At 37.3% G+C, this 27,734-nt stretch overlaps 2 protein-coding genes across 5 annotated transcripts; one reads left to right on the top strand and one right to left on the bottom strand.

Annotated features, from left to right (window-relative positions):
- vgll4l (vestigial like 4 like) lies at positions 1–26,847 on the bottom strand. Of its 2 annotated transcripts, none has more exons than XM_073867747.1 (5): positions 26,741–26,847; positions 2,132–2,255; positions 1,823–2,054; positions 1,088–1,169; positions 1–969 (listed from the first exon to the last, which is right to left on the bottom strand). In XM_073867747.1, the coding sequence occupies exons 2-5, from the start codon at positions 2,215–2,217 to the stop codon at positions 659–661; spliced, it is 711 nt and encodes a 236-aa protein (XP_073723848.1). In that variant the 5' UTR covers positions 2,218–2,255; positions 26,741–26,847; the 3' UTR covers positions 1–658. The 2 variants fall into 2 exon arrangements, with proteins under 2 accessions (XP_073723848.1, XP_055024212.2); XM_055168237.2 differs by lacking the exon at positions 26,741–26,847 and adding an exon at positions 4,358–4,547.
- syn1 (synapsin I) lies at positions 12,185–27,257 on the top strand. Of its 3 annotated transcripts, XM_055168236.2 has the most exons (14): positions 12,185–13,207; positions 13,792–13,849; positions 14,781–14,872; positions 16,824–16,980; positions 17,345–17,434; positions 19,280–19,342; positions 19,462–19,604; positions 19,720–19,794; positions 20,607–20,709; positions 20,796–20,927; positions 24,381–24,453; positions 25,009–25,606; positions 26,107–26,140; positions 26,761–27,257. In XM_055168236.2, the coding sequence occupies exons 1-13, from the start codon at positions 12,900–12,902 to the stop codon at positions 26,108–26,110; spliced, it is 1,896 nt and encodes a 631-aa protein (XP_055024211.1). In that variant the 5' UTR covers positions 12,185–12,899; the 3' UTR covers positions 26,111–26,140; positions 26,761–27,257. The 3 variants fall into 3 exon arrangements, with proteins under 3 accessions (XP_055024211.1, XP_055024209.1, XP_055024210.1); XM_055168234.2 differs by lacking the exon at positions 26,107–26,140 and having other exon boundaries at positions 12,186–13,207; positions 26,723–27,257; XM_055168235.2 differs by lacking the exon at positions 26,107–26,140 and having other exon boundaries at positions 12,187–13,207.
- Positions 27,258–27,734: the final 477 nt, after the last annotated feature.

Genomic DNA, 27,734 nt, shown 5'->3' with positions numbered 1-27,734 from the left:
TGCGTTTAAAAATTGTTTTTATTACAAATATTTACAAAAGTTGGCGTGTAGTACAACTTGAAATCTAAACAGGGTTTGAAATGAACAACAGTGTTTACCCAACTCTCATTTTAAGCATTTGTTTGCAATAAAAACATGAAACTTTCCGACCTCGTAATTCTTGGCCTATTTTGCACAGGACTCTTTTTGGGTCACACAGTCTTGGTATACCGTCTATTATAAATATACATACATCAGACCTGATGTACATACATACATATACATAACATACATCGGAGTAAAGATTACAACAGACAAGTGAAATGTAATAAGTAAGCAAAAATCAGTGCAATCACAGTCAACGAATAAAAACCAGCGGCGCCCACACAACCAATGACAAAAGTTAAAGCCATTACAAACAATGCTTTGCTATCAAGAAATAATTGGAGTTTCCGAAAGTGAAAAAGCATTGAATAGCTTCACGTAAAGACATCTACGATGAGAGGAAATTTTACAGCTCTTGCTCACAATCTGCTCATAAAGTGTTAGCAACCATTGCCACACATGAACTCACGGTACTCACTGGCCATCAAAGAATCAATCTCTCCCTTTGCTTTTTTACAGCAGAAAACGCACAGGTTCTACATGTCCATATCTACATCTTTCCTCTCTCTCCTCTTCATTTATCAGACCACATGTTGGGTGTGGTCGTAGAAGGGCTAACTGTGTCTTTGCGGGCCCTTTTGGGACTCTGGCCGTAGCTGGGCGAGTGGATGAAGGTTGGACTGCTGGGTGGGGATGAGGAAGACGATGAAGCAGAAGAGGAGTTGCACGAAGAAGTCGAACCTTTGAGCTGAAGCCATTTATCACCCAGCGCTTTGGCAAAGTGGTCGTCTACAGACACGCTGATGGACGCGGCTCTGTGGTAGTTCATCCCGAGACTCCTCTGGAAATGCTCTTCGACGTGGTCATAACTCTGCTGGGCAACAACTTCAGAGACACAAAAGAGACTGAGTCAAGTAATGACGCATTAATTCTCTCTGGGATCACAAGATATCTGCATGGACTTGTTAAAGCAAGAGTAACTAGTTTGACTTATTCAACTTACTCGTAGAATGATCGCAGCAGTCTTCTGGCTTTCTCGTAGATCTTGTTGCGGAGGACACGCATGTGATAACGGAAGGTCGTACCTGTTAAAGGACAGGAAAGGTCAGTAAATCTCCTACATGTACATACACTGTTCGTCCCTCATCCCCGATGCCACTATCAGGTCAACAAGAACGCTGGTGCGTTGAGACTTGTTGACAACATTCCTCCACCCATTGCTCACATTTTCTCCCTGAATCCGGCTGGATTGCATATCTGAGACAGGTAGAGGCCTGTCCGCACACTAAAGAGCCACTCTCTCAGAACACAAAAGTGCTTTCCTGCTTTATGTTGTGTCTCACAGATAGTGGGAATGAATGTTACTGTGGCCTCAGGTTATAAGCTAGATGGTATATAATACACTAAACATGTTCGGTCAACACGTACTGATTGACAGGAAGCACCAGGCCCAAATTGGCCTGAATTAACATGTAGACCTTTGTCTGTGAATAGACTGGGGCGTAAGGAACATGTTTACGATCCACTGCACTGATCCAATAAGATTATTTAACTGATAATATAAAAGTTGTTTTGGGGGGTACCCTTTAACATCCACAAAACCTCTATTATGTAAATATATTGATTTGTCAATTATATCAAGTATATCATACTAATTATAATTTAATATATTGTTAATTAAAAAATTATTTTCATATTTCAAATCAAACTCAGAACATTTTACATTTGAAATAATCACCTGTATTTGTCTGACTGTTGTAGTTTTGCTCTGGCTTTCTGTTTTCTCCGGTTCTGGGCGTGGTTTTTTGATTAGGGCTAGAGGCTCATCCATCACTGGGGTGGAGTACACCCCAGGGCTGGGGATCAGGTGTGTTGGACTGGCTGTTGGGCTCCATGTGGATGTAGGACTTTCAGGAATACTGAACCCAGATGATCTGCGAACCAGACTCTTACTTAGGGCCCTCTCCCTTCTGAAACACACAGTAAAGAAAACTCAGTACTGGTACACAACATGAATCAAATGTAGATTTATTAATAATAAACATACCTTTCTTCAAGAGTGCGTCCTCTTTCTGAGCTGTGCTTGCGCTTTATTGGATGTGCGGGGCGCATACGCATCCTGTCGCTTGTCATGTGTCGAAATCTGTCTTCGCTTCTCAGATTGGGTTGACCTGTAAGACGAAAACGTATAAATGATATTGCCCCAGGGCGCTCTCACGGTCACAGCCAGTCGTTTTTCATTTACTTGTGTAAAGGTGTGGCAAACAGGTAAACAACTGACTTAATCCTCAGAATTTCATCACTGCGCGTGTATCTTAATTGTGGGAAAAAACGTGGTCGAACCACCGTTAAATGTAAACTCCGTTAAGTGGCAAAGCAAGATGAACTGGCTCTGTGGGTATTACTGTACAACTTCCCAGCTGATTCACTGCTAACGGTAAATGTCATTCAAATGTTGGAAAACACACATGCGCAAAAAAAATAAAACGACATCGATGAGTATATGAAGATATCATCGGCTTGTTGTTCATACCGCTTTGGGGGGAAAACAGGCTTTGTGGGTTAAGGCATGTGAGTTGACTCACAGCATGTTTACCCAACACAACAATTGTAACAGACTATTCAAACTGAAATACACATTATGATTCATATGCTAATATCTTTTTAACTGTGCCATGCAAAGGTCATTAAAGTCACACACTGCATTATTCAAACATTAGGAGTTCATTAGGAGCTCGCACATAATTTAGACAGTTTTGCTAGATTTTAGACCTGAGGTGCAAAATAAAAAATCTTAAAAACTCAAAATTTAAACTTGCTAAAATCTTGATTTATTTAAAGAATTATTTTGTATTTATAAAGTTGGCCTAGATGCATGTGCTGTATAAAGCCAACCCAAAATATATAAAAATGCATTAAATTAAGACCTGAATGAATAATAAATAAATTGAATAATGAATAAATTAAAATGAATAATAATTCATCAATAAATATTTTTTTGTTACTTTAACTTAAAAATTAAGATAAAACAATTTAAACTTTTTTTTAAGTTATGTCAACTAATGTCAAAACTTAAAATAGCAGGTTGAATTAACTAGCAAAACCAAGTTGTTTTAATGTCATGCTGCATTTTTTACGGTGTAGTAAATTTGTCTGTATTTTGACAATATCATTGCTTTATTTACGCCAACAACATTGTGAAGCATCAATTTAAGTCAGGTAAATATACCTATTGTTGCATTCTAAGAAATATATAATAAAAGCATGATAACATTGACTTTGAAACTACACTTGGCCCTTAATTCTCATTAAGATTTTAATTCATCCATTCATTGGTTCACTCTTTAAAAGAGCTACAGATTTTTTTAAACTGGATTTATTACTCTTAAGTCATTACCTCACTGACTATAAGTATGTGTACAATAAACAACTATACTTAAATGTTTACTACCCCAATAATTCGACACGTTTCAGAGTGCTTGAGACCCCCAAACAAGATCACAGACAATGACTATCCAATAAACCACATATCTGACCAGTAAAGGCCTGTGTTGGTTTGATCATGGGGGATTACCGGCACTGAAGCATGTGCACGGAGGAAGTTTTGCAATATAAGACGCTATCAGACTTCAAGCGGATAACTTCTAAATGGCTCGGATGATGAGGGGCCATTGTTGGCATAACCCTTTACACACATACGCACACACTTAGCGAAGATCTCCAAAGCATTGGACTGTGACAAGTTGACTCTGCATGACAGTGGATGGGGGATTGGGTGTAAACCACACCTTAAACCTTGACTGATGACTGATTTTTAATGCCTCAGGGAGGGATATTTTTCTAAGGATTTTAAAGATAAAACAGACCCACATCATTTCCTTTCATCTTTCTTTCATTTGCAGACTAACGGTCAGACTAATTCAGCATCCTCAAATAATCTTTAAGAATACCTTAGCATCACTCTTCATTACATTACTAACAACTCATCCTATTTTTCTGCCAGTAGTTTTAGTTTTCACTTTTTCTTATTTTACCAGTTTATAATTTATACATTATTACCTACATAAAATAAACTGATAAATAACATCACCAATACAGACCAGTGCCAAATGGACTTTTCGTGATATTGCATAAAAATATTACACCAAATTTTAATCTGTACATCATAAATAAATCCACAAATATGATTGTAAAATTGTAAAATAAACAATGCATTCCTGAATGCAGATTACATACTGCCTAGTCGGTATTAAGATAAAAATGTAATAATTACCCTCCAATATGTACACTTTAAAGCCACTGCTCATCCGGGTAATGTAGTGGAAATTTGTGACCGCCATGATTCCAAACTTTCAGTGTTGTCCTAGTAAACCGTGTAATTCTGCTCTAACAACTTGACTTCTGAATACCAAGTCCGTTCCTCCCTAAGCTTTATGTTTTCAATGATCTCAAGTGCACTGTGCTTTCCATGATAATCTCTCTTTCTGCCTTATTATTGGCTGCGGAGAGGCCAAGCCCCTCCTTCTCCCTGCTCTTTGTCTGCTTGAGAGGTCCTACCACCACCACAGGTGCCGTATGGGAGGAGTCAAAAGAAAAGCTGTGAATTGCTGTCTATCACCTCCCACATGATCATGCCTAAAATGGGTTATAGAGTAAATATATAATTCATAATGAATATTTGTAATGCGTGATCTGTAATGATTTATAATGTAACCACCCATCACAATATGGGTAAATGAATGAATGATGGTGTGAGTTTTGTTGAGGTGTGTGATGATTGGATGTGGATATTTGTACTGAAGCACACGCTTGCAACTGAAACACAGTTTAAAATAAAACAGGGTGTAAGGTGTCTCTAATCTCCTCTCCAAGTATCAACATGCTAGGGCACTGGGACAGTAAGACAAATAGTTCCTTGTTATGATATCACAGTTCTTGGGAAAACCATTTCCTGGCTAAAAAACCCTTTGCTTAACAGACCATATCCACATGCACATGACAGACTTCGGAAAAAAAACGTGGTTGCAAAAAAGCATTGCTCTTTATGAAAATATACATTCATTCATGTATAATAAATAAAACACTTAAAGTGCATTTTAATAAATATATATACTTTTTTTTTTAACTTCACCATTCTACTTTTCCTTTCCTGGATCCACTCAGAATCCACAAACAAGTTCTACTCTGTCCTTTGTTTCCTTTCTTGGAGTCAGCACCTGTCGACAACCCCTCCCCTGCCCTAATCTAAAATCTCACCCGACTGCATTTTTCAGAGTGTTAGGCCCACCTGAGCTCTACTCATTCCACTATCTTGCCCATACATGCAGTTATACTGTGTGAGTTTCCTAACCTTTATGCATCAGGCCTTTTCTTTCCATGCGTCTTTTTTTCCATTTCTGTTTTGGCTAAAAGACAAAGACTTTGCAGTACTGAAGACAGCTTTGTACCGTGCTATCCTGCCCGAGCATGCTAAAGCCACAAATGCTTACATACGTGACTGAAAAACACACTCCGTCTGGACACACACAGTTAAGCTCATTTGCATACAAGGAGACCAATACAGTATGTGTAAAGTGTCACCGTAGAAGAGTGAACTGTTGAATTTACATAGATTAGGTAAAATAAATGACTCAAGTGCTGATCATACTACTACTGAACTATATACTCATTTTTTTATGGTTTATTTTGTAACATTCTCCATAAGCGTGTGATTGATTGGCTCTCACACTACCTGCAAATTATCTTTGTAATTATCACCTGTAAATATTTACTCTGCTTACTACCTATCATTATTGGATTGTCATTTTATAACAGATTTTCCCAGGAAGCCACCCACATGGGGCATTTACCACAATAGAGCAGTGCCTTCATGAGAAAGAATTGCATTACTTGTCAATGGGAATTACTTGTTGTGTGAAACAGAGACACCTTGTGGTTGAAAACAAAAGTAGCAATTATTCAGAAAATTCACTTCTTACCACATGAAAGAAATTTGTAATATTTCATTTTTCTATATCATTAAGTGCTGTACAAACCCAGCCATTGGGTTAAATACACCCAGGAAAGTTTATATTTGACCCAGCAATAGGTTAAATTAGCTTATGTTAAATTATCACAGGTTAAAAGAAAACACCACAGTTTTTCAATATTTTACTATGTTCTTACCTCAACTTAGATGAATTAATACATACCTATCTTTTTTCAATGCGTGCACTTAATCTTTGTACAGCGCATCATAAATGTGTTAGCATTTAGCCTAGCCCCATTCATTCCTTCGGATCCAAATAGGGATGAATTTAGAAGCCACACTTCTATGTTTTCCCTATTTAAAGACATGAGTAGTTACATGAGTAAGTATGGTGGCACAAAATAAACCGTGACTCCTGACTATTTCCCCTCTCGCTCAAACTTCAATCGTGTGCTCTTCCGCCATACAATATAGTCCTAATTTTTTATCCACTTAAAAAAAAACGCCATGTTTCATTTTGTGCCACCATACTTACTTGTGTAACTACTCATTTAACAGGCTTTAAACAGGGAAAACATGTAAGTGTTTAATGGCTTCTAAATCCTGCTTGGATCCTAAGGAATGAATGGAGCTAGGCTAAATGCTAATGCATTCACAACGCGCTGTACAAAGATTAAGTGCACCCATTAAAAAAGATAGGCATGTATTAATTTGTCTAAGTTGAGGTAAGAACATAGTAAAATATTGAAAAAGTGTGGTGTGTTCCTTTAAATTACAACCCAGTGGGATTATCTAGCCAAAATTTTTTTTTCTGACTCTAGACTATCCCATATTATCATACATATAATGTTACAGAGTATATATACCTTAAAGCTATAAAGAATGACAATTTTAGTTTATACAAAATGCAATATTGTCAAACATTTAGCTTGCATTTTAGGAAAACATTTAGTTTGTGTGACTTAAACAATGCCCATCAAAAAGTGATTTATCAAAAAAGGCAATAGGCCAACATACACTTCAGTCAAATGTTCAATGAAAAGCAATAAAAGATTCAATTCAAGGGTAAAAAAATGCAGATCGCCCCCCAAGACTTTTTACTTTTTTGGGCTCATAACGTAATACTTTCTGTTTGATTATAACTGTAGTGTACTAAAGTATAAATACTTGCAAATGGAACTAATAATTTCTAATATGTTAATACCAAATTATTAAATGTAATATAAAATAAAAGCTATTTCTCACAGTAGCTTAAACCTAGATTTGTGTACCACATTAGTATAGGTGGATTATACCAGCTTTATCTATCATATTCATACAAAGCCTTAACCCTTTGCAGAAGACGCACATTAACATACAGAACGGATATGCATTTTGATGGCTGTTTTAACATATGTGCTGAGGGGCGTACAGAAGGTGTAAACAGCTTCTGTTGTTTTGAATGTCACAGACTGATTGTCTGAACCCCTCATGTGTCTGCATATCAATGCTTTTGTTCAATCACTAATGGGGCAGTACTGAAAAGATGGGCAAGCTTCCTATGTTAATGTGATGGCCTTGAATTGTGGTCAACACCAGAAGTGACAATTTACTCTAATTCAATGCATATTGTGCACTGTAAGGACAAGCTTGCGCAACTAGTTCCAGATGATGTCTATTAAATATTTTCTCAGGGCAGTGGAACCTGTTTCCGAGCCTTTCCATTGTCTGATTTTTATGACTTCACTAAGAGACAAAGTGTGGATTGGCATTATACTTTAATACAGAGTGTGCATTTTAGGTGTGTTTTAAACAGCTAGAAAAGCTTTGGAGAAACTGTCTGAGGAAAGAATATAATCCATGCACCATGTACATACCAAATGGCCCATTACCAAACAAAATAAGCTTAAAACAACATTAAGCAGCTGTAATGTACAGAAATGGCCCATATGTATGAGTTATTCACGTTATTTGCAGAAAGCTTGGCAAGTCTTGGCATCAAACATCATGTGTTTATAATTTTGTTGCATTTGTTCATCAATATATATGCACATAAATCAAACCGATATTGAATCTGTAAATGAATTTTAATATGTAAATATGAATAATTTATATAATATACAAACATATTATAAATATTTTATTACATTGATTTTTTTTACCCACCGTTGAGATGAAATTGTGAAAGTAAATTTGGGAAATGTAGGTACTGCAGTAAAGCTCAAGTGTGAAATAACTCTTGAAAAGTCACGTCTCAGATTGCTTTGTGCCCTGGAGGTGTCTGGTGCCTACGCCTCCATTTTGTGCTAATGTGGGTGTTACTGATTCACCATTCAGTTAAACCATGTTAACGGTGCACTGTTTATTGATAGGGTCTATCTGTCTGTACAAGGTCCTGTTTCATTATCTTACAGGACTATTTTAAAAAGTATAAATCATACTTTGCCTGTACAAATCATACTGCATGGTTAAATAGGCTGTAGAGGTTTATCAAGTGAAAAACGTACAAATACAAAATGAGAGAACATTGAAATAAACCATAAACATGTAGAGTGGAGTCTACAAACATCATAATGTTTCTGCATTTGAACGTCTGACACATTTTCTGCTGCATTGCATTTAAGGCAGTGTTTAGATGTCTTAGTTGCTAGGTTTCCTAACTATTTTTGCATCAATACACAATTATGCTTTTTTCTATGAGTTCTTCTTGATTTTAAACACTTTAAAACAACAGTTCAAACCTGAAATAATTAAACATAATTTTCATTATAGAGAAAAAAAAACACATTGATTACAGAGTACACAGCTTGGGGCAGGTTGTCATATTAATTTCAGAGGAGTTTGGAGTTTTAAGAGAGTATAAAATGTATTAATAATAGGCTGAGATAGGCTCCAGGCTCCTGCAACCCTGCAGAGGACATGGGTTTGTAGAATGATTCATTATAATATCTGTTTGTCTAAACAAACATGTTTTGATCTTTTGTATGTTTACACTTTTACAGTTTGAGGAATTACTTAAATATTCCTCATTGTATTACAGCTTAGATTTTGCTTATATTCCGCTTATATCAGAGGTCTATGAACCCTGATTTGGTTTAAAATAAGTATCCTGAAATATTCCCTCTGCTACTCCAAGGTTTTGAGTTTGGTGTGTCATTTCTCTCATTTAACTAGTAAGAGCTGAATCAATAAATCTTATTTTAGCTTGCTTAATAGTCTGTTGATTGATCTGTTTACTCTATTGATCTGTTGAATGGCAGCACGCTTAAATTAAATTGCTAATTTACTAATGTAAGAAGATTGTTGTTTGCTATTCTACTGAAATTATTTGTGCATGTTTCAACACTTTTTTGACTTACCAGGGTTATGTGTGTCAAGTGTTAAAGTCTATGGAGTGGTTTCCCGGACAGGGATTAGCTTAAGCTAGGCCTTAGTTAAATTAGGATATTTAAGTCATTTTTAAAAGCATAATTTTAAATAAACATTACTGGTGTGCATCTTGAGACACAACACTTGCACTGATATATTTTAAGATATGTCAGAGCAAGTTGTTTTCGATCAAGACAATGTTACCATTTAAGTTAGTCTGGGACTAGGCTTAAGCCCTGTCTGGGAAACCGCCCCATAATGTCCTTTATTTTTTGTAACCTTCCCTTTACAAGGTGGCCTCTTTATCAAGGGTTTAACTTAAAAATAGAAGTTTTATAACTGCATGATTTCACGAGAATTCGTTCATAGTTACGAGTTGGCTAAATCGTATGAATTCATACAAAGTTAATTATGCTAAAGCATACCATAAAAAACAATAACGAAACCACACCCATAATCCCAACGTTACAGGGACAAAGGCAAATCATACAAAAGGTATGAATGTGGTCGTATGAATTAATATGAATTAGCATCTCATAAAATACATACAAATTGCCACAAGATAGTGTTACCTATGTTAAGATAAAAAGTATGTCATATGAAATTTTGCATATTGTTAATTGATCATTTTTAGAACAGGAAATTCTTTGTTGATATGACAAGATTACAGTATTACTGGGTATTACTGGCAACTAGCTGCCAGTAACTTACTGTAGATTTGACATTTATGTTATTTACGGGCAACAGTTTGTTCAAAGTTCAATGAACATTAAACATTTTCAGTTTTTATCTTCTAGTAAGTTACTGGCAACCAGCTGCATAATTACAGCTAATTTTTTTACAGTGAGGAGACATTTTATGTTCAGTGACTGTTGACTGTTATAGGAACTCAAAAACTTTAGTACAACTTAAAGGGGTGGTATCCCAGACAGGGATTAGTTTAAACCAGGACTAGGCCTTAAAGGACAAGTCCGGTATTTTACACTTAAAGCCCTGTTTTCAGATTATTTATGATGAAATAGAATGGTTTTGACTGAAATTTCGACATATACGGCTGCCCCGAGAATTGTCGGGTGTTTGTTGTTTCACCTCCTACCTCTACAATGGGTCTATAAGTGCACTGGAACAATCCGTCCCAAAATGCATCAAACTTTCGTCCACAAAGACGCGAAACTCAGCGAGTGGCCAGGGGTGTTCACTGATATGCTCACACAAAAATGGCTGCAAAAGATGCTTTCCAACAGGTGTTTTAGCATTCTGTAAACTTGTGGACCTATTTTTCCAAACGCCTCACACCCGTATATTATTACGCTGAGAGCTTGAATAATAGACACTCCCGCCCAGGTGGTGGCGATAATCCACCTTTGCCAATTGCAAGAATACAAACAACGTTCCCGGCGCGGAGTAATACAGTACCTTACAGAACATCTAATACAAGTCAATGGAGTTGGCAAAAACTACGATAAAACCTGTTGGAATGCGTATTTTGCAGCGATTTTTGTGTGAGCATATCAGTGAACACCCCTGACCACTCGGTAAGTTTCACGTCTTTGTAAACGAAAGTTTAATGCATTTTAGGAAGGATTGTTCCAGTGCACCTATACACCTAGAGGAGGTGAAACAACAAACACCCGAAAATTCTCGGGGCAGCCGCATATGTCGAAATTTCAGTCAAAACCGTTCTATTTCATCATAAACAATCTGAAAACAGGACTTTAAGTGTAAAATACCGAACTTGTCCTTTAATTTAATTAGGAAATTGAACTAGTTTTACCAAACATGCCTTACTAAAACAGTACTGTTGTGCATTGTAAGGGAAAAACAAAGGGCACTGATGTATTTTAAGATATGTCAGTGCAAGCTGTTTTTAGTTTGGACAGCTCTTACATTTACTTTAGTCTAGGACTAAAGGACTAGGACTAGTCTAATCCCTGTCCTGGAAACCGCCCCACAGTGACTTGTTTGTTTAACAAAGCAAAATGAATAATTTAAGGGCAACAAGAATCCACACTTTTTACTTGTCCTGTCTTACAGTGCATCTGTAAAAATGAACTGTCATTTTATCCTGGGTAATAACATGGTGTCAACAAATTCACACTTCATACACCTGCTTGAATTCACACTTCAAGGTTTATGCCTATACAGAAAGTTACTATCAAAACTTAAACCATCAAAAGGAAATATTTGCTGAAGTAAAAACTGTAAAAGATAGTCCAAGTATATAACCACAACATTTCAATTCTAGATTCGCTGTCCAGGGTCCTGAAAACCCAGTATGTTTGTTTTGTGGTAACTGTCCAGAGTGCTGAAAACCCTTCCTTTAGTTAAAACAAAATAAACATCATCATTTGGTTTTATTGTCATTAAGTCTCCCAAGTCAATGAATCATTTTAGTCTAATAAAGATATATTGTAAGTAAAATATTTTGGACAATACATAATCTTAAAAGTAATCATTTACATTTAGGTAGGCTTTTTGGCAGACACTTTTACCCAAATTGACACACAGTGGATTCAGTGCATTCAAACCCATCTTTGCACTGCTAAAGTAATGCTCTTCCAATACAGAGACAGTTTCCTTCAAGCAACCTGGGGTTAATGGTCTTGCTCAAGGGCACCGTGGTTATAGTTGAAGCATCGCCACCTGCAGGGGCTGAACTGTCAACCTTTAATTTACCAGTTCACATCTTCAATCACTAGCCTACGCCACCCACTGTTAACTATGCTACATCGATATCTCTTATTTTACTTAAATGAACAGAATGACGTGCCCAAGCCCCCTTTCCTACCCATTCATCGTTATCGTGCTGCGTATGAACGGACACAGCACAGACCCGTCCCCATGCGTAAAAAACGATTGTGAACCCGACGATGGTTCAGAAAAAACGACGAGGGTCAAAGTAAAACGTTGGGTGGATTGCCAGGACTGGATGGTAGGAGTGATGCAATCACTGCATTTACCGAACCATAACCGCGCCTTCCAGATCCCGGACCGGATCACCGAGAATCTGACCGGAGGACGACGGAAGGTAATTCTGCTCCACTCATGACGCTTACTACCTTTACGGAGCACACTTTATACGAGGCGCCTCTTCATTCCCGATTTTTTCATCTATGTCCACTGAAGAAACATCATTAACATCCATGTAAGGAGTTTGATTTATGCCAATTGTTGAACAAGATCCTCGGTGCTGTAAGTCAATCTAATCGAAATCTCTAAACGTTAGCGCCGATTAGTTTTTTTTCAGCTGTTGCAGTGCAGATGTGCATGTTGTGTAGACGACTGTAATGTTTTATACGCGACTTTTGCTTTAAGGTGCACACTGGAGAATTGCGTATCGCCTGATTTTCGCGTCTCTTTGCCGACTGCTGTTTAACTAAGACGCACTGTCGATATTACATATCTGTATAGATCTCCATTGGCTTTGGTTAGTCGCCGTGCAGAACCCACAGAGCGACCGTCGCTTCTTTAATTCGACGCATCTTTTCTCATCGTCACCATGAATTACCTGCGACGTCGACTGTCGGACAGTAATTTTATGTCTAACTTGCCCAATGGCTACATGACCGATCTACAGCGGCCCGATCCGCCGCAGCAGAGCCCTGCCCCGGTGGTGTCGCCAGGATCTCAAGAGAGGCGTCAACCCCCCAGCCAGTCTACCGGCGCCGGCTTCTTCTCCTCCATTTCAAACGCCGTAAAACAGACCACCGCCGCGGCCGCCGCCACCTTTAACGAGGCCACCGAAAGAGGAATCGGTTCGAGCAATGCCAAGATCCTCCTGGTTATTGATGACCAGCAGACCGACTGGTAAGATCAGCATGCCTGTATAGTTGCTCAAAGGTGCGTCGTGATATGGAAATCTATCTGGGCACCTTGAATATATTTATCAGCAAAAAAGCTAGCTATAAGAAACAGTGAGTATGCATGATATGATGCTGGGGTTATGCTTTTAAGACTTACACCTGAAGTGATGCTAGTACAGGCCTAAGGGACTCATTATTTAAATGTCGTGACTCATGTGCCTATATACAGTCACGCGCGTGTGTATGCATTTGTGGGTGTGCCAGGCGCGTGTCTGTGCGCTGAGTTTGGTATTGATTCAGTTAGTGGAGTAACAGCAAGACTATAAAAGACCAAATTGTAACAATGGGGGTATATAGCTCTTTGGTCCAGATTGAAATGTCCTGGGTTATTGAGCCTCAGGATCCACTTGGGACAAGAGTATAAATGCATAATCCATGTGTACTTAAAAAGCAGACTCTGCTTTTAGTAATTCACAAGAGGTCTAGTGACACATTTACCGAGAATGTTACGTCCAACAAAAAGAGCATATGCATTTCAGATGTCATTCAGTAAATAATATTCTTAAAAAATTGTCTTTTTGTCTCTAGGGCAAAAGTGTTCAAAGGCAAGAAGGTTCACGGTGAATTTGACATTAAAGTAGAACAGGTGGGAAGTATTCATTTTTTTCCCCAATTGCTTCATACTAACATGGCAACACACCCACTAGTTCCATTGTAATGAATACAATGTGCTTACATATTAGCAAAACATTTCAGCCGGTTGAAGTCTGAATTCAATTAGCCTGAGAGGAAATCATAATGTAAAGCCTTTGTAATCTCTTCAGTGGCATTTGTTTGTTTTAAATTGGATATTGAATCGTTTTTGTTTTTGTTTTGAATCGTTAAAAAAGTTAAATAGGCCCATAATGAAATGCCAGATTTAATCTGCTATAGAGAAGGATAAAAGTGATCTATTCTGTCAACTAATTTGTCTTAAAAAATAATTAGCCGTTGGCATGTGTAAGGCAATTATTCTAGAAGCTTAGTAGAAATCAAAAGTAATTTATAAGAGATAAAATTATTTTTGTAATTTACTATTTTCCACATAACATCATTAAGCATAATGCAAAAAACATTCTGTGAAAATATAATTTTGATATATTTAATATTGACTGAGTAAGGCCGTGCCAAATATTGAAATCAATGTGAAATAAATTAATTATTAAAAATCAAACTTTGATGCTCCTAATCTTATAATTAGATCATGAGACTTTAGCCTGGATTTCACAGACAGGGTTACAATTTGTACTGGAGTATCGCTTTTTATATTGTTTCACATGTAAGACTCTTAATTAGGGCACATAAATTTAGGGATTATAAAATTTCAGTAATTATACTGATCTTGTTTTCTTTTGTATAGAGACCAAAAGCCATTTAAACCATTATACTGTTGTTCTGGGGTATGTTGATATGATTTTATTTTGTGTGTAAACATAAACAAGGCTCAGGTGCTGTTTACATCCTGACAATTTAACTATATGGTCATGTATTGATCCATTCGTTGACCAAATTATTGGTAATTTTCATTGGTTTTCAAGGCTGATTTCTCTGAGGTTAACCTGGTCGCTCATGCAACAGGAAGCTATAGCGTGGACATTGAGGCCATCCGCAATGGCAACAAAGTCACAAAGTAGGTTTAACCTATATTTGTAAAATTTGTTTCCTTACTCAACATTGTTTTTCAAAGACAGTAAATTGGTGGGGCTTTGTGTTAGTTCATTTAATTAGCAGAGAAACACACCAGGACTGAGAATAATTAAGGCTATAGTATTTTTGGAAATTTTAAGAGCATTCATTCAAAATGATTAAAGCTAATTGTAGAGTTATACATCCATTGATTGAACTTGTAATTAAAGGGACACTCCACTTTTTTCGAAAATATGCTCATTTTCCAGCTCCCCTAGAGTTAAACATTTGATTTGTACAGTTTTGGAATCCATTCAGCTGATCTCCAGGTCTGGTGGTACCACTTTTAGCATAGCTTAGCATAATCCATTGAATCTGATTAGACCATTAGCATTGCGCAAAAACAGAACCAAAGACTTTGGATATTTTTCCTATTTAAAACTTGACTCTTCTGTAGTTACATCATGTACTAAGACCGCCGGAAAATTAAAAGTTGCGATTTGCTAGGCAGATATGGCTAAGAACTATACTCTCATTCTGGGTAATAATCAAGGACATTGCTGCCGTACCATGGCTGCAAGAGGCGCAATGATATTTACGTAGTGCCCGAAAATAGTCCCCTGCTATTGAAAGTTACCAAGTTATTTTCAGGCGCTGCTTAACCTCTCGACACGCACTAGCTCGGGTGCGGAAAGACGTCAGTTTTTTAACGCTGCTAACAATGTCTATATAGCCTACTGTCTACAAACATGAATAATATAGCATCAGTGTATGGTCTTTGTTTTGAGATACAGATGCCCTAGCATCATTAATATAGTATTTTGTTACAGAAGTACAGATGACAATAGGGGTGTCAACAATAATCGATTCGGCAATGCATCGCAATGCGTGCATGCACAATTCAGCATCGATGCAGCAAAGTGCCATAATCGATTATGTCACTGTTTATTTTCTGGCCTCGAGTGGACAATAAAGGTAAAGTTTCAATAACTTCCGGGGGGCATAACAACAACAATCAAGATGGCTAAGGTGGAGAGAGATGACCGCGATAGACGGGTAAATAAAAACGCACCCTTTTCCATGGAAAGTGGACATATGGGCACATTTCGGATTCTATGAAGTTAATGGGAAACTAGACAAGACTTACGCTGTGTGTAAATTCTCATCTCAGGTATATAATTGTCATTGTCTTAAAGCTGCTAAACTTTCGTTTTTGTTGAGAATAGATCCACTTGACTTTACTACTTGACTGATTAAAAATTTGCTTTGTTGTGTACAGTAGAATTCTGATGCATCGCAATGCATCGAAGAATCGAATTGAATCGTTACCTGGTGAATCGTAATTGAATTGAATTGTGAGGGCAGTGCCAATGCACACCCCTAGATGACAATATGCAAAATATAAACGGGACTCCTTACCTTTGTGTTGATCGTTTTGTCCACAAATGGGTATAATCCGTGAAATATAGATATATTGTCCATTGTTTACATCAGATTTCGCATGAACGCCTTGTAATAGAATATAATATACAATCTGAGGACTATTTACATCGTAACACTTGTATATGAGATTACACTCGCGTTCAAACCCGCAGTCAAACATTGTTTCTAAAAGTAGGCGGGAGTATAATACATAATATCCAAACAGCGCTGTCAAATATCGTGACGTCATCTGACTCGCTCGTTCCTCCAATGACTTCATGGAAAATATTGATAGACAGAAGGTAGGTCTTTTCATGGTTTGGGTGCTTTTGAAGAGGTTAATATCATTGTGATGAAATTACTAAACTGTAAAAATCAGATGTTTAACTCTAAGGGGAGCCAGAAAATGAGCATATTTTCAAAAACAGTGGAGTGTCCCTTTAAATAATATGTGAGGTTGTCAATAACAATATTGATATTAATCCATAAAGATATTAACGATTGTGTTAAACGGCATTTCTCTGGTCATTTAGGTGTTTTAAACCAGATTTTGTTCTGGTGCGACAGCATGCATTTAGCATGGCTAAGAATGGCGACCACAGGAACATTGTGATTGGTCTTCAGTATGCTGGCATTCCCAGTGTCAATTCTCTGCACTCTGTTTACAACTTCTGCGACAAACCGTGGATGGTGAGCATTGCATATATTAATTATTGCTGGTCAGTCTAAGGTAGTGTTCAATTTCTGCACCACTAAAGGCACCAGCGAGAAAAGTCTTGCCCCAAACTCATGTCAATGGCATAACCAGGGTTGTTTTGTGCAATTCTGTTTGTTGCAGAAATTGCACACTTGCTTTTAAGTATGTTCAGACATTAAAGATTGAATACTGTCAATTTGAATATATATTGTGTGTCCATTTAAATATAATTGTATATGTTTACAATAAAAAATTTAGCACTATCAAAATGCACCTTCTACTGTTTAATATCAACAATTATTAATGCCCAATATCTGTTTTTGTGTTTGTTTGTTTGTGTACGTCTACGCCTTGCAGTTCGCTCAGTTGTCCAGATTGTACAAGCAGTTGGGTCCAGAGGAGTTCCCACTGATTGACCAGGTTTATTACCCCAACCACAAGGAGATGGTGAGAGAGTTTAACCATCTGTCTCTGTACTCGTCTTGGCCCTGCCCAGCAGTAAACACTACCTCTAGCTGATGATACAGAGCTTTAGATTGTCCCACTGGATCCCACTTGTGGGAGGGACAGTGGTGCTTGGATGGAGTAAACAAGAAATATAATAAGCTCATGCATATTCAACGGCCTACTTCAGCATTGCCCCACAAAACACAGCACAGTTCGGTCTAGACTAATATGTAAAATGCTGTATAGGTAAATAAGCTCAATTTCAGTATACACAATTGTGTGTTACATCAGAGTTCTTTTCACAGAGGTCGTATTAGATTTTAAAAGGAGAAAGGGACATGCTGCAGTGCCACGCTATCCCATACTGCTCGTCTGCAGGCACCGGCCTGGTTTTCCTCATGCATAAAAAATCTGCCAGAATGTTTTCTCACTTAGCCTTGCCTTTATGAATGACAAAGAGCAGCATTCTCAGTTTATACCGTGCCTGTGTAGGCAGATTTTGCTCGTGCAAATTTTCGGCTGCAGGATTATTAAATGAATGCCTATCAAGCAACACGGAGTCTGCAAATTTAGCACATTGTTAACCATGTTTGCAAGGCCTTCAGGCAGTTATTTCAGTTTTGTGAGACTAAATTCCTATCTAATTGAATAGGGAAAGACAGATATCTCTAAAATCACATGCTAAAAACATATTTTTGATTAATAATTAAAACTGACATTCACTGTACCATAACTTTTATTTCTTAAGCTCAAATGTGTTAAAATGCTACATAAAATTGCTACGGCGCATGCGGACATGTTGGCAAGCATCTAACACGACTCTATATAGATTCACTCCCCCAGAGAATCATCAGTCTTTATTGATTGTTGATTGGTTCTTTTAACTGGAAGGCGGGACTTCCACTGCTAGCATTATTAAGCATTGCATTTTGCCCTATTCATAAACGCTGTGCTCAATCTTGTGATATCCAATAGCTTTGACTCTGTCTACTAGTTACTCAATGTATATTTTTTATTTCTTTGTTAAAGGGGTCAGTGACAAAAATGGTTTGGCAAGATGAGAAATTCAATAATATTTTAAAAAAAAGTGTTTTAAAAGCATGCATCAGGTATATTTCAATGCACATAGTGTATTTATGTTGATTTTATGCAATAAAAAAATTACATTTGCACAATTTTTATGAAAGTTAAGACTAAATGGACTTGAAAATGTCAAATGGTGTAACCGCCAATTGCACCAAAGAATGAGAAATATTAAATATTTTATTCACCTTGATGGCATGTAAGCGTAATCATAAAAAAATCATTTTTAAAATATCACACGGAAAAACATTTTATAAGTTATTACTAAATGTACATTTTAATGCGTTTTTGTAATATTCGTCCGGACATATGCTGAAAACAGCTCTGTTTTCTAAAAAATCTATGACAAATGATGTAAAAATGTACGTAAAAAAATCATATTACACTAAACTAGATAATTATATTTTATTCCACATTTTTTATGAATTTATTTATATTTTCATTTTTAAAAAAATACTAGTTACACCACTTGACACAGATCGGTTACACCACATTGAGATTTTTGCAATTATCCCCTATTCTTTCAAAATGAAATAAAAACAGAAACTTTAGACTTGGTCCTCAAAACAGAGAATGTATGGAAGTAATCTGCAAATTTATTTTGAAATTTTAACCATTTTACATTTAATTTGAACCATATGGACATAAAATAATTAACGTCACGTCATTGACCCAAATATAATTTCTTTAAAACATTGCATATAGTTTTGTCAATGAGTGCAATTATTAAAATAAAAACTATTTTATCTCTCTGTCCATAAGATCACTACACCCAGCTTTCCTGTGGTTGTGAAGATGGGCCATGCTCACTCAGGAATGGGAAAAGTACGACAAAAATCCATTTTTCATTGAACTGTTTATACCAATACTTCATTTAACTCATTTAAACTATTTATATTATTGGCTTACAGATACTGTTACTGTAATTAAAATTCTCTGTACAGGTGAAAGTGGACAATCAATACGATTTCCAAGACATTGCTAGTGTTGTGGCTTTGACGAAGACATATGCCACATCTGAACCTTTTATAGATGCCAAGTATGACGTCCGAATCCAAAAAATCGGTGACAATTACAAGGCCTACATGTAAGAGTTTCTTATTATAATATTGTTTTGATCTCATATGTATCCTAACTGTGCATTTATTTCATTAAATTGATTGAGAAACATCGAGTATATCACTTGTTTTGTTATCGGGCAGGAGAACATCTATATCCGGCAACTGGAAGACCAACACAGGATCAGCCATGTTAGAGCAGGTGGCCATGTCTGACAGGTAGATATTTTGATTTAATAAAGGCAATATTATACAGCTTCTACAGAATGATATTAGATTATTTAGATAACATAAAAAACGTATTAAATAATGTCAGAAATCCTAGAGGTAAATTTTTTTGCTCAGATATTTGTATAAGATAAAACATAAACAAATGAAATAAACAGAATGATGAATGTGGACAGCATAGTTAATAGTTTAATTTAAGAAGAATTTAATGAGGTACGATTAAGCTCATACTGAAATATATGACACTTGACTGCAGGCTTTGGTGTCTTGGCAAATCAAAATCCTGTTTAGGAAAATTGTTGAAATCTCATTTGAAACTCTAGAATAAAAACGTGATATTACTAGAAGAAACATCTGAAGCAAGACCATAAATCCCCAAAGTCCTGATTTGCTCTCATTTTAATCTCACTGCTGTCTAGGAAAGGCTAAACCCTTATTTTCTCTCATTTTCCTTTTTATGTGGGATTACACATATTCCATATAATTTAGCATTGCAGATGCATAATATATGATAATGCATAATTCTCATTATTTACATTCTAAATTATTTGGAAACTTCATTATTGTAATTATTTAAGTTTAAATATTATATTTTCAGTTTTGTATATTATAATTTAGTATTATTTTTAAAATTGTGTGCTTTAAGCTTTTCAGGCACAACAATCAAAGACAATAAACGTTAAATACTGGTGCCTTGCTAGCAGTAATCCGGATTTTCCTTGTTTGCTACGGTGAGGTGTTGGTGTGGGTGGATGCTTTTAGTGGAATAAGCAAGGTCATCATTATCACGTTCTACCTGTCAGGTATCGTAAGTGGGTGGACGTGTGCTCTGAGGTTTTCGGAGGCCTTGATATATGTGCCGTAGAAGCACTACATGGTAAAGATGGTCGAGATTACATCATAGAGGTAAGAGGTTACAGGCTACATGTGCAGAGACAGCCATTTTCAAAACATCCCAGCTGCCATGAGCAAATACTGTGTGTGCCTATCAGGTGGTGGGCTGCTCAATGCCTCTCATAGGAGACCAGCAGGATGAGGACCGGGCTTTGATTGCTGATCTTGTTCTGAACAAAATGAACCAGACTGTGACGCTCACTTCAGCTCCCACTCCAGTTCGCTCTCAGGTTAACGCACAAAAACATTCACATATATTCTCATCCAAAGCTCGCTAAGAATACTGTTCAATGCAAACCTGGTTTGAACCAGACTGTTAGTTGCTTAGGCACACAATATAAAAAACTCTCCTTGGCAGCATATCTGACCTTTAAAACAAATGCACACTGAAACCTTTTGCTAATGCAGCATATGCTGCTGAATAATACAGTGAAGCTCATTGTCGATTTAGATGTTCAGCTGCAAAAATATGGCTGGAAAAGCTGTAGCCACAGCATGTCTCTGAGATTGCTTTTAAGAGCAATCACTGCTATTCTTCATATTCCCAAATCTGTGCTTGCAATGATGGGATAAACAGAGATGGGATAAAAGGAAGAGTGATTCTTTTGGAAAATGTCTTTAATGCATAAGCTAGGGACTCTTTAAGATTTCAAACAGCCCTCATCTGTGCCCTCACCACTTTGCTTTAATTTCCTTCCTAGCAATGGCGGCCTGGGAGGGATTTTCCAGAGAGCCTGATATGTAAATCAATATTAATCAAACTAATGAAACATTGCAGTAGTAGACACATTTTATTATCAGAGCTTGCTAAAAATTATGCTCCAGCGGAGATATAATCTCTCCAGTAAAATTGTTTTAAAAATTAACAACGGGTTGGAAATGTTCATGCTATTACAGCATCTATAGCTATATTAATAGCGAGAACTGTTTAATCTAAACACAAGTTAATCGATATGCAAGTTGGGCAATTTGACATCTCCAATTTACCTAACCTGCATGTCTTTGGGCTATAAAAGAAAACCGGAGTACCCGGAGTAAACCCACATTGACACTGGGAGAACATGCAAACTCCAAACAGGAAGACCTCCTGACCCCGCCAGGGCTTGAATTGGAGACGTTGTGAGGCAACAGTGCAACCCACTAAGTCACTCCAAAATTTTCAGATTACCAACCCATCACTGGCAAAGCAAATGAACAGAAGAAATCGCGCAATGTCATTTACAGACTGCGGTTAATACAAGCATTTATACATTTTCACTTAACAATTAACCTATATATGATAACTCTATTCTCCGCTGCATTACTTTGACAGATTTATAAGCCGCTTTCGCACCGCTTAGTTCCGGTACTAATTAATAGGACTGAGTATTGGTGGCGATTATCCAAGAACTAAATGTTCCCCAATACCTTTTTTCTGGATGCAGAAGGGACTCTAAAGTAACGTATCATTCTAATGGATCTGAGATCAGCACAAATGGCCGTAGCATTCATCTAATGGGCAGACCACAAAGCCTTCAGACAGCAATCTGCCCCTAACAATAAGCTTTAGACTCTATAATACACATTGGTAAATACCTGTATACTGTTGTCACATTGATAATGTTTTTCTGATAATGAATTTAAATAGCCACCACAGAAAGACAGTATACACAGTTCTGGATTATAGCTAAAAAAAGTGCAAAATAACATCATAAAGTTGTTTAAGACTAAACTTATCAGCTGCATGTTAAATAATAATAATGTCATTGATGTGTGTCTCATTTTACATGTAAGACTAATGGATCAGATTTCATGCCACTTTAACACAGTAACACCGCGGTGGATGTATAGTACCCATGTAAACAATATCAATATTTCGTCTATTTATAACGTTTGTGGACTAAAAGTATGGATGTTATTGTAAACGCCTGGAATGGACAATCACAATCCCATCTGGATTTATGATTGACATAATAAAGGTATGAAGTGTCCTTATAAATGTAAATTGTGATTGTGCTACTTAATTTATTGTATTACTGTTGATAGAGCAAAACTTTGAATGATTAAAAGTTAATAAAATAAGTTATCAAAATCTTGGAAAAACAGGCAAGATTCTCTGCTCTCAAACGTTTGGGACATGTCTCCTGTCGGCACCACTAAAACTACGGCCACTCGCGGGAATGCTTCTGTCTTCCTCAACTTTTAAATACTGCTAATGGATGCTCGCGATTGTGTTAGGGACAGGGTGATGCTTGCCACTACCACCCAAAATATTCCTAAACACAGAGATATGGTAAAACTGTTTAACAATGTAACTCCATAATTTAGTATTATAGTTCACAGTCTTTGTAACGTGTTTCAGCAATACATTTCTAATATTTATTATGCATTCAGAATCAATTCTCTGAAATGACTTTACATGGACTTTAAAGCGGTTTATAGACGGTTTCATTGAACGTACATCTGGGCGGAACTTAATTTCCGTCTCTGTTTGTTTAATGGTCCGGTTAGTGGCTAAACTGAACTCTGGAACAAATACAGTACCTCGTCAAAAAATAACAAATGTTTGGTTTTATAAACACGAGGGGAGACGGCGATTATGGATCACCCCTATTTGATGGGAGGTCCGGCAGCCGATCTGTAGTTAACATTGTGTCCATTATATAGTACACTTTACACAGTAACGTTAGCTCAGTGTAGTTTTTGATACAATTTAGCTATGATTTGAACTATGATTAGCTACTTGTTATTTTGCTTGTTATCAGAAATAAACTACTCTAAAAGAATCTTTGCGGATTTGCCGGAAGTTAAGTTTATTTCACGAAAGCCGTTTGTTTATGTTGTTACTGTTGAAACTGTCTATATACTAAAAAAAGGACAACTTAAAAAAATATAGTTTTTCTAAATTTACTATTTATTTGTATGTGTTTAAGTAAAATTATAATTGTGTTTCATTCTGCCAACTACTGACAACATTTCTGCCACGTTCCTAATAAAAATAATGTTTTTATTTGCATTATTTACTGAAAATTTTAATTGGGAAAATATAGCTCAAAAAACAAAAAAAGATAGTGTTTTCCGATTTTGAATACTGCAGAGAAAACAAGTTTAAATTAATTTCTCAATAACAAAATGCTAATGTTGTACGTATATTTTAGGAAATATTTAAATGTAATGAAATAACCCTGATTTTTTAATCACATCAATGAGGTCATGAGGTTTGCTTTTATTGGAATTTGGAATTCAACAGACACTGGACAGAAATGGTCATAAAATATGTAGATATTATGAATATATTCAGATGCGCGCAAAACAGACCGCATCCATCTTGCGAGCACACACACGGGTCTCTGTGCTCCTTCCAAACCATACTCAAACACGGACACCTATAGCAGTACAAATTATTTCTCATACAAATGGTTACTTTCCAGATCATCAGGGCAGCGCTGACTGTCATTTAGAGGGCATTCACAAATTAAGGATAGAAAAGTTTCGAAATGTCCTTCAGTTACCAGTCATGTCCTTCGGTTAACAGTTAATTAGTCAATATGAGCATCCCTAATCAACACTGGTAATTTTTATATAAAAAACATTTATAAAAGCTATTTAAAGCCTTGATTCTGGCTTAATATATGCCTTGTCTGTAAAACTGAGCCTATGATCTAACGTACTTTTCCCCTCCTATTTCACACTTGTAACACTAGGCGCCAGCTGTTTCACCTCAACCAGTCTCTGGGGCTAGAGTTCCACAGGCACAACAGCGCCCTCCTCCACAAGGTAAAGGATTACAATACGGTCATCTAAACAGTTTTGGTATATTAACACATTCCCCACCAGCATTTTCACAAAAGTTTCACAAAATGTCTTCAAGGAAAGCTTTCTTCTATAATTATGTAAACATTCATCCTATGTTAATTTTTTCGCTTTTTATAACCTCTTAAATATGGTTAGGTTTTTTCCCAAAACACCAAATTTTGAGCAAAAAGCTGAAATAATTTTTGTAAAGGAATTTTTTAGAGATCAGATTCAGAAAGATCAAAACATACACAGAGTTAAAAATTTTGTTAAATTAGTTTTTGCTTCAGTTTTTTATAAATTTGGGTAAAAGCACCATCTAGTGGATAGTAGCGGAATTACAGATTACCGTAAAAACTTGTCAGGAAAACGGCATTGGCAGAGAAATGTTTTCTCTTACAAAGTTAAGCACTCCTATCGTATCTATCAACTCTACAATACATCAAATCGAAATTGCGTTTATAAATCCATGGAACCCTGAATTACATCTGTAAAGTTTACACCGTGTACTCATTTAGATCTATTCATATGTTTCAGGAGGTCCACAACAGGCACCTGCTAACACTTCTTCTGCTCGTCAAGGGGCTCCAACACAGCAGCGCCCCTCTCCCCAGGGCCAGCCCCCCTCCCAGCCTCAGCCTGTGACCAGTCCTAATGCTCAGAACCCCCCTGCTCAACAGACCAAGCCACCCAACCCAGCACCACAGCGGCAACTCAGTCAAGGGTCCGCGGTTCCGCAGAGGCCCCCTCCAGTACAGGGACCCAGCCAGCGCGGCCCAGGCGGCTCTCCCCAGTCACCGAGGCCCCAGCAAGGCAGCCCCCAGTCACAGAGGCCTCAAACTGCCGGCCAGGGGCCTAAACCCGCTGCCCAACCTCAGCAGAAGCCCCAGCAGCAAAGACAAGGCCAGCCAACCAGGCAGGCTACTCAAGGTGGGTCGCAGCCAAGCCAGGATGCCCCACAACCAACCCCACAACAGCAGGGGGGTCCTCGTCCCCCCACTACACAGCAACCACGGCCTACAACACAGGGCCAGGGAGGACCTGGGAGTGCACGACCTCCCTTACAGCAGAAACCCCAACCTCCACAGAAACCAAGTCCTGATCATCCAGCCCTGAGTGGATCCCCACAGCTTAAGTAAGACTTTTTTCTGGTCCTCTCTCATATTTGATTGAAAAGTGTAACTTAAGTTACTTCGATTATTATTTTCATGATGTCTTGTAGAATTCACTCGAGCATTTGAATGTGTTTTTCCATTTCATTACCCATCAAAAATACATCAGATAGTGGAGATACATCATTAGATTTGCAAATGAATAACATATATGATTAGAAGTAAATGTGTGAATTGCAGGTAACGCTACAGGGGTATAGATGTGTAGAAGGCTTGCCACAATTTCTAACGTTCGGGAGGCATACAGATGACAAGCTGGACAAATCCTGAGTATGAAGCAACTCCGATAAACAGCAAGCCAGTTTTAGTAAATGGACAAACACATCCAAATGCAACTAAATAATTAATGCAAAACATACAAAGATGACCTCATAGACAATTTCGATATTGGTGCTGATAATATATGACAATGATGCTTGACAATAACAGTAACGATAATTATTAATGTGGCTTATATGTATAGGTAAACGCAAATTTAAAACTATGGAGATACAGAAGTATGCTCACTAGATGATCTGGTATTTTGCATGCTAAAGATGGCCTCCTTCGGTCTTACTCTCAAACCATTCATGCACTTGATTGTGGAAATTGCATTTTTCTTGATGAAAATGTGCACTGTATTTGTTTTCACTGTCAAGCAGATGTCAGCAAGTATGAATGTGATCATCTTAAAATTCCCACAATTCCTCAATTTAGTTCAAGGTGATTCATTTGATAAAGAGAAGGCTACTACTTGCCTGTATGCACTGGGTTTATTGTGATGTGCTAGCAAAAATCTCTGCACCTGGAACTTCATTTAGGAATAGTGGCCCAGAATAAACAATAACGCAGAATAAAGTGCATGTTTCTACATCCAGAGATCCCATTTCTCATAATTCCCAAGCCTGATGTAAACATTGCACTTGAGTCATGATCGCTTAAATGAATGACGCGAAAGAAAGCACATGAATTTCATCTCCTCTCTGTCACGGCCTATTTATTTTCTCTCTGCCATACTTTTATAAGCCATCTCCATGGGTTTGCTGCATGACTTTAATAGCCTCTTCCTCTCCTCTATTGCCACTTCTTTCTCTTTGTAGCAAATCCCAGTCTCTTACCAATACATTCAACATTCCAGAAACGCCGGCCGCCCAGCACCAAAATCCTAGTCAGGAAGAAGCCAAGGCAGAGACCATCCGCAACCTTCGAAAATCCTTTGCAAGCCTCTTCTCTGTGGAATAAAAGAAAGAAAGACACACAAACATACCAACACACACACACACATGCAGTCGATATTGAGATGGAGAGGTCATTATATTTATGTTTACACTTTTACACAGTCTTACTGAAAAGCATACAAGCTCTATTGTCATATCAATACTCTGTGTAATAGGACCAATTATATTGCATATTGTGATGCACATCTGTGTCAGATCTGTGCATATCAGTTCGCAATGCTAGATTGATAAAGTACTGCCTACACTGCTTAAAGATATTGTGGCATTGTTTCAGTTCAGTGTTCAAACACAATTTAATCTGCATCCATTAGAAGCATTCCCTGTTGTATCCGAGTCAGGTTGAAAGGAAGAAGGTATGGAAACACACGCACGCACGCACCCACACACACACACGCACGCACACAAATACTTTTATACTACCTACACAGTGATTGAACCTGGATACACTAAATACATATACAGTAAATAATACTTGATGCTTTCATTCCAGGCTCCTGTTATGAACTTAACACTGATTATCATAGATTCCTTTTGAAAGTGATACGCTAAACGTTTTGGTGAACAGTTCGTTGTTTCCTAAAAGATTCCCCACCTTACACTCTCAGATATGATCTGAAATATGTCTGCTAAATGTTTAAAGCATGTTTTGTTACAATAAGGGTTACCATCTAATGATTTTAACAGTGCATTCCATTGTAATGTAACAATGTATTGTTTACAAAGTTTGGATTCTAAAACGATGACCCATTGTGATGTTGTTTAAATTTGCACAAGCATCCATTGTCAAACTAACCTTGCGGCTGTTAACACTAGCCACTTGCGATACTGCATGACACTAAAGGAGAATATAGTCGCACAATGTGGGTGGTCTTGC

Source organism: Misgurnus anguillicaudatus, chromosome 5 (genome assembly GCF_027580225.2).
Source record: "Misgurnus anguillicaudatus chromosome 5, ASM2758022v2, whole genome shotgun sequence".
NCBI classification, from domain to species: Eukaryota; Metazoa; Chordata; class Actinopteri; order Cypriniformes; family Cobitidae; genus Misgurnus; species Misgurnus anguillicaudatus.
The sequence above is the reverse complement of the archived record's forward strand: the minus strand, read 5'-3'. Positions and strand labels throughout refer to the sequence as shown.

Excerpts from the sequence above, each read along its gene's own strand:
- vgll4l (XM_055168237.2), bottom strand. The coding sequence starts at position 4,424 with ATGGCGGTCACAAATTTCCACTACATTACCCGGATGAGCAGTGGCTTT. Across the intron at positions 2,055-2,131 it reads GGACGCACTCTTGAAGAAAG|AAGGGAGAGGGCCCTAAGTA; the intron begins GTATGTTTATTA and ends TGTGTGTTTCAG. Across the intron at positions 1,170-1,822 it reads CAACAGTCAGACAAATACAG|GTACGACCTTCCGTTATCAC; the intron begins GTGATTATTTCA and ends GTCCTTTAACAG.
- syn1 (XM_055168234.2), top strand. The coding sequence starts at position 12,900 with ATGAATTACCTGCGACGTCGACTGTCGGACAGTAATTTTATGTCTAAC. Across the intron at positions 14,873-16,823 it reads AATGGCAACAAAGTCACAAA|GTGTTTTAAACCAGATTTTG; the intron begins GTAGGTTTAACC and ends CTGGTCATTTAG. Across the intron at positions 16,981-17,344 it reads TCTGCGACAAACCGTGGATG|TTCGCTCAGTTGTCCAGATT; the intron begins GTGAGCATTGCA and ends TACGCCTTGCAG.